We start from the raw sequence: 6,722 nt of genomic DNA, 5'->3' as shown, positions 1-6,722 counted from the left end.
TTAAAGGGTACTTGCAAGAGAGTTAAGAAGAACAACTCTCGTGCACATAATGAATTGCTCTTTCATCTACCGTATTAAATTTTCGACTCTCTCCTCTTAATTACATCTCCTTGAACAAAGTCCTCGTGACATTTTTTACTGATGGCTGTGTTTACTCGTGGAGAGATAAATATTCTATCGGAAAAATTATCACAAGAGAAATGCACCAGAACAATGTGGGCATGTTTGGCCCTATTCCGGAATAAGAAATTCATATTTACATAAATACTCTGTACGTCCCTTCAGAGATGGATTGACCTGTATTTTATTTTTTTTTACAAAATATGATTTTGATTTTTTTTCTTTTAAATAAAAATTATAAATAAGAATGTTTCACAAATAAATTATAAATTTATATTTTATGTATATATATATATATCCTAAAATACGTATCATAGTGTAAGAAAATAAACGTGACACCAAGAATATTATTCTCTTGTATTAACCATTTACCAAGCGTTTAAGATTCATTTTCTAGGATTAAGTCACCTATTCAATATCAAATGTATATATTCATTCACTCTTTATTTTAAATAAAAAAATTGTTTTGATAAATAACATAATCTAAAACATATATATATATATATATAAGAGCTATTCCACTACAAACCTAAAAACCACTCTGTCCACTCCCATTTTTGCTATGAGCACTCCAACTTATTTATTTTTTATTGTTTTTTAATTTTCTAGGGGCCCCACGCCGACGTGGCAGCAGACCTGCTGCTGACGTGGCAGGTCTGCTGCCACGTCAGCAGGTGCTGACGTGACACTGCCACGTCAGCAGTGGAGACCCCTAGTGCTGACGTGGTAGTGACGTGGCAGCAGGTGCTGGCGTGGCAGATGCCGCGGTAGTGCCACGTCAGCAGTGGGGACCCAGTGCTGATGTGGCAGGATGACGTGTCATGGGTGACGTGGACCCCAGTGCTGACGTGGCAGGGGTGGATAGTGTAAGTTTTTGTAAGTTGATGGCAAAGCTAGGGGGTGATATTGTTAGTTTTTAAAAGTTTGAGGAGATATTTGTTAACTTTGAAACTAGTTTTTAGGTTTGTAAGATAAGTGTGGTTTGTATTTAAACAATATAGGCTCATGATCAAATTAAAACCACTCTTGAAATAAAACTAAAAATCAGTTTCTATACCACTATTTATAACTACGGGTATCACTAATTTATACCGCACTAATCACTGTTTTTATACAGTATGTAAACAGCGATTTTTATTATCAAAATTGAGAAAATCTACTTATCAAAACTATTGATAATCGATTATAGATGATCAATTTCATCCGTAGGAAGGTCCTTGGCGGTAGGAAGCCGCAAGAGAAGTTGTATGATGATGGGAAGTTGTCATTAATTTTGTAAGTTATGATGGAAAGTGTATGTGACTATTGGTGATGATAGACAATGGTGGCAAGTCATAGAAACGTCTGGTAATGGTGGTAAGAGGTCCATTATTACGATTTGGGGGAAGATGATGTTCATATACGTTGCATATATGTGTATATATATTTATATTCGCGAGATATGCTATATATAAATTAGTGATATGTTATGTACAAATTAGTGATTTCTGTAGTTAAAAATAGTGATAAAAAATTGTTCAGGAACTGGTTTTTAGTTTTTAGGCTAATTTGGTTTCTATTGGAGTAGGACTATATATATATATATATATATATATATATATATATATATATATATATATATATATATATATATAGAGAGAGAGAGAGAGAGAGATAGATAGATAGATAGGGATAGGATCAAATAAAAACTTTTTTAAATTACAAACTTACAAAAAAAAATTTGATTTTTTTATTCTCCCATCGTGTTAATCTTTAGTTATAAAAAGTATCCATGTTGAGAATTCCTGAAAAAACATCACGTTTTTAAAAATAACGCATAAATAAATCGTGCATTCAACGCATTTGTAACTGGGGTTCAACATCGGGTGTAGAACACTAATTATCATTGTGTTGAATATATCTGTAAAGATGGTTAAACTATACCTCTGGGGTTTGGGTAGGGTTTAGAAACATAAATATTAGTAACTTAGTTCTTCCATCGAAAAATTAGTTTATGTACTTGTCCAAAACAATTTTAATCGATGTTCAACAAAATATGTGGAAAAAATGTTGAACTCAAATTATATATGTGTTGAACGCATAAAGTTTGTAAGTTTGTACCAGAACCCACCCCTATATATATATATATATATATATATATATATATATATATATAATTAAAATTAAAATAAATAAATGTAGAAATAAAGTGTTTAAAAAATTGAATATGTTATTAAATATTTGTTACATGTTATATTTGACTTATGTCAAACAAATTAAAATAAATAAATAAATGAATGAACAAAGTGTTTATAAATTTGAATATGTTATCAATATTTGTAAGTTTCACTTATATAATTAATATTAATATTTTGTAGTTATTAGATTATGATAACTCAGTTAAAGAGTTTATGCAACATGAACCCGGACTTGCTTGTATTATCATTATAAAATTTTATATCTATTAGCTTAATTAGCTTATAATTAGAATTCAATTCAAGTTTTAGATAAGATTTTATATTCGATTATAAAATGTTCTTCTTTTAAGATGTTCTTTGCCACCCCCACCCCCACACATATAAACACACACACTTTAGCTAATTAAAAGAAAAATATAAATACACATAATAATATAGTAATTTTCGTCATTGTTGTTTATCACCTAAAGTTACATAGTCAAAATTATAATGTAACGTGGATATGCACTACTTTCAATCATATTATAGTATATAGACGTGTTTGGTAGATTTTCCGGATAATAATATCATATTATAGTATATAGACGTGTTTGGTAGATTTTCCGGATATTATTTATTCTGCAACATGTACATATATATAGTGTGAAGATCGTTGGAAATTTTTCAAGTGCTCACATAGTTTATTTTTGTCTTTTTGATTGTTGCTCATATAAAAATTTATTGCAATGATAGTCATTCATTAATTTAGTGATGTGAATATTTCCAAAGGATATACATGATATAGTGGTGAAGAGAAGGATTATATATAATATACATTCCTAAAATTACTCTAATTATATATCATTTAAGTAACGATTCATGCATAACAATTTGTTTAAACTTGCTCGTTTGATGAATTTTGAATTATTTTAGTCATGTCATCAAAAGTCTTACTTTGTAGTCAAATAGTACTTGTTTAAATGATTTTGAGAATATAGACTCAAAGAAAAATCAAAGTCACAATAAATTATTTGAATTGTAGTCAAGGGAGAGATGTTAAATGATATATTGACGAATTTATTGAGAAATAACGACAAAGGATTGAAAGTATTGTGAAAAATTTATTAGACTAGTTTCACAAAAAAAGCCATGCAAAAATGAGCATTTGCATAGACGTTACACTCTCGACTCCCGATCTCTTCCAACAAAATCTTCTCACATAAAATTTTATTAGATTTAGACCATATTTGAAAGTTATAGGTTTATGAAAAATTAGAGTTTTGGACCATATTGGAAGTTTGAACAAAAGAATCATCTAATTTAGTGTTTCGTAGTTAGCGATTTGGACTCCAAAAGCTAATTTTGAAAAAGACTGCTTGGAGGAGTTTTGCATCAGAGGTTTTATATGTGTCTATTGAAGATACAAAAGCTAAGTATATAGTTATTTACTAAACAATTTCATGCAAAATAGCTATTTAAATTAGCTAGTTAAAACAACTAATCCAATACGTTAATAGCTAACTGTTAACAACTAATTGCCAAATAGAGTCATATGCTTCGGCGAAAAAAAGAAGATATATATTGAACTGGAGCCATCATACGTCATTGATGTTTATCTTGCAGAGACATATTGTCAAACTATAACGTAAATATGGATATGCACGACTCGTAATTACATTATCGTTATTATGAATGTTTGGTAGATTGTTCATACATTATTTATTCTGTTGCATGTAAGTTTATATATTGAGAAGTTGCTCGGAAATTTCTTTAATGGTAAAATTTACGGTTTATTATTGCTCGATATATATTATTCATTTTCAATAACAGTAATATTTTTAAATTAAAATCGAATTACGTGTCATATTAAAATTTTATTTACATATTTTAATTAAAAAAAAGTATATATAATTTCATTAACTGTGGCACTTTCTCCATTTTGGGCACTATCAAATTAGGAATCCAATGAGATTGTATCGAAGTAAATTTTTACCATTTCAATCAAAAGATTGTATTAGCTTATACAATTTAGAAGTAAATAAAAAGAAATCATGGGCAATTGTAGTAGATTTTTACTGTCATATCATAAAAAGGAAAAGAGGTCATAAAATCCCTGCATAAAAGAACAAAATAAAATAAAGTGTGATAAAATATAATATCAAACAGGAATTACCAAGAATCTTCCCCCACTAGTCACCGTCTCCACCAAATGAACCTTCTCCCGTCATCCTGCCTCCATTCATACCTATAAATTTGGTTTCACTGAATCAGATATCACATACACAAAGACTTCCTCATAAAAATATAAGTTTCAGATATTTCAAAATCATGGTTCCGTCAATAGTGTCTAACAAAACTTTCAACGATACCTTTTTCAATAGTCAAGATAATAGCAATGCAACTCTCCGATCAGTTTATGTGAGTGCACCGAAAAGCTATGCAATCAGTGGCATGATTATGGTAGGTGCTATTGTCGGTGTCATTGTTATTGTTGTCTTAATGGCATGTTTTCACATGTTTTCACGATGGTATTCACATCGTGTTCGTCGTCAACGTCGTCGTCAACGTCGTCGTCTTGGTCGTCGTCGACGTGCTTCGAATATTGTGTTTCGTGTGGACCATATCCCAGCTACTGTGCGTACAGGAAAAAATCGTAGGCTTGAAGTTAGTGTGCGTAACTCACTACCGAATTTTGTTTACTCTAAGGTGACTCATAAAGAAGATCTTGACTGTGCGGTTTGTTTGTCCGAGTTTGAAGAGGATGAAACGGGTCGGGTTCTACCCAATTGTCATCATAGTTTTCATACTGAGTGTATTGATATGTGGTTTCATTCTCATTCTACTTGTCCCGTTTGTCGGGCAAAGGTTGGACCATTTGACCCGACCCGAAATAAGGATGTTTTGAAAACGGTTAGTAAACCAGTTCAGTCGGTTGAATTGGCACCGGTTCAACCTTCTAGTTCGACCTGTAGTGAGGCGTCATTTACTGATAGGAGAAGTGGGTTGGATTTAGGATGTGTAAAAATTGAGGTGCCAAGTGAGATTGAGTCAATAGATGAGCTAATGCCGAGTTCACCCGTGAGTTATGGGTTTACGTCACTTGAGAACCCATCACAATCACCAAAGAATATGACTAGCACTAATCAAAAACTAGTTGATGTTTCTCCATCTACTGAAATCGGAACGAGTTGCTTGAGTAATACTGAGTTGGATATCGAGCTAGGAATATTCGAGCAAAAGGTTCGTGAACAAGTTTAAACTTCAACGCCTACACCAAAATAAACTAAGATAGTGGGCCAAGGGGTACATATTGCAATTTCGAAGATGTTGAAAGAAAATGTGGGAACCCTATATTAACTAATCAGTTTAGAATATATGCCTTCAGTGTTAAGTTTCGCTTAGTTTTTCTTTTTTTGGTCCTTTAGTTTTAAATTATGTGATGAAATTAGAAATCTTAATTTCTTTAGATTTCAATTAATTTCTTACTTCTGTTGGTGTTCATAGTATAAATAAATTCTCTGTCCACTTCATTTTTCTTTTAAATAAAAATTAATAAATAAGAATGTTTCACAAATAAATTATAAATTTATATTTTATGTATATATATATATATATATATATATATATATATATATATATATTCTATAATACGTATCATAGTGTAAGAAAATGAACGTGACACCTAGAATATTATTCTTTTGTATTAACCATTTACCAAGCGTTTAAGATTCATTTTCTAGGATTAAGTCACCTATTCAATATCAAATGTATATATTCATTTACTCTTTGTTTTAAATAAAAAAATTGTTTTGATAAATAACATAATCTAAAACATATATATATATATATATATATAGGAGCTATTCCACTACAAACTTTACTACCATACAAACCTAAAAACCACTATGTACACTCCCATTTTTGCTATGAGCACTCCAATTTATTTATTTTTTATTGTTTTTTAATTTTCTGGGGGGTCCACGCCGACATGGCAGCAGACCTGCTGCTGACGTGGCAGTTCTGCTGCCATGTCAACACCTGCTGACGTGACACTGCCACGTCATCCGCCACGTCAGCAGTGGGGACCCCCCAGTGCTGACGTGGCAGGGGGTAGAAAGTGTAAATTTTTGAAAGTTGATGGCAAAGCTAGGGGTGATATTGTTAATTTTTAAAAGTTTGATGAGATATTTGTTAACTTTGAAACTAGTTTTTAGGTTTGTAAGATAAGTGTGGTTTGTATTTGAACAAATACCTATACATACATACATACATACATATATATATATATATATATATAGGCGAAAGATCCTAAGAAAACCCAGCAAACTGAGGAACCCTTCTCATCACCGTTGATCACGTATTCTTGTTTGATAATATACTGTATTCTAATATTTAATTATGTCAATCAAATCTAGCGTATATATGGTAATTTTCTAACATAAATAT

General features: G+C 31.0%; 1 protein-coding gene across 1 annotated transcript; it reads left to right on the top strand.

The window, feature by feature from the left end:
* Positions 1-4,604: 4,604 nt before the first annotated feature.
* LOC108201588 (RING-H2 finger protein ATL2) lies at positions 4,605-5,534 on the top strand. Its single transcript, XM_017369877.1, has one exon. The coding sequence runs from the start codon at positions 4,605-4,607 to the stop codon at positions 5,532-5,534; it is 930 nt and encodes a 309-aa protein (XP_017225366.1).
* The last annotated feature ends 1,188 nt before the right edge of the window (positions 5,535-6,722 follow it).

Source organism: Daucus carota, chromosome 9, assembly GCF_001625215.2.
Source record: "Daucus carota subsp. sativus chromosome 9, DH1 v3.0, whole genome shotgun sequence".
Lineage (NCBI taxonomy): Eukaryota > Viridiplantae > Streptophyta > Magnoliopsida > Apiales > Apiaceae > Daucus > Daucus carota.
This window is presented reverse-complemented; position numbering and strand designations above follow the sequence as displayed.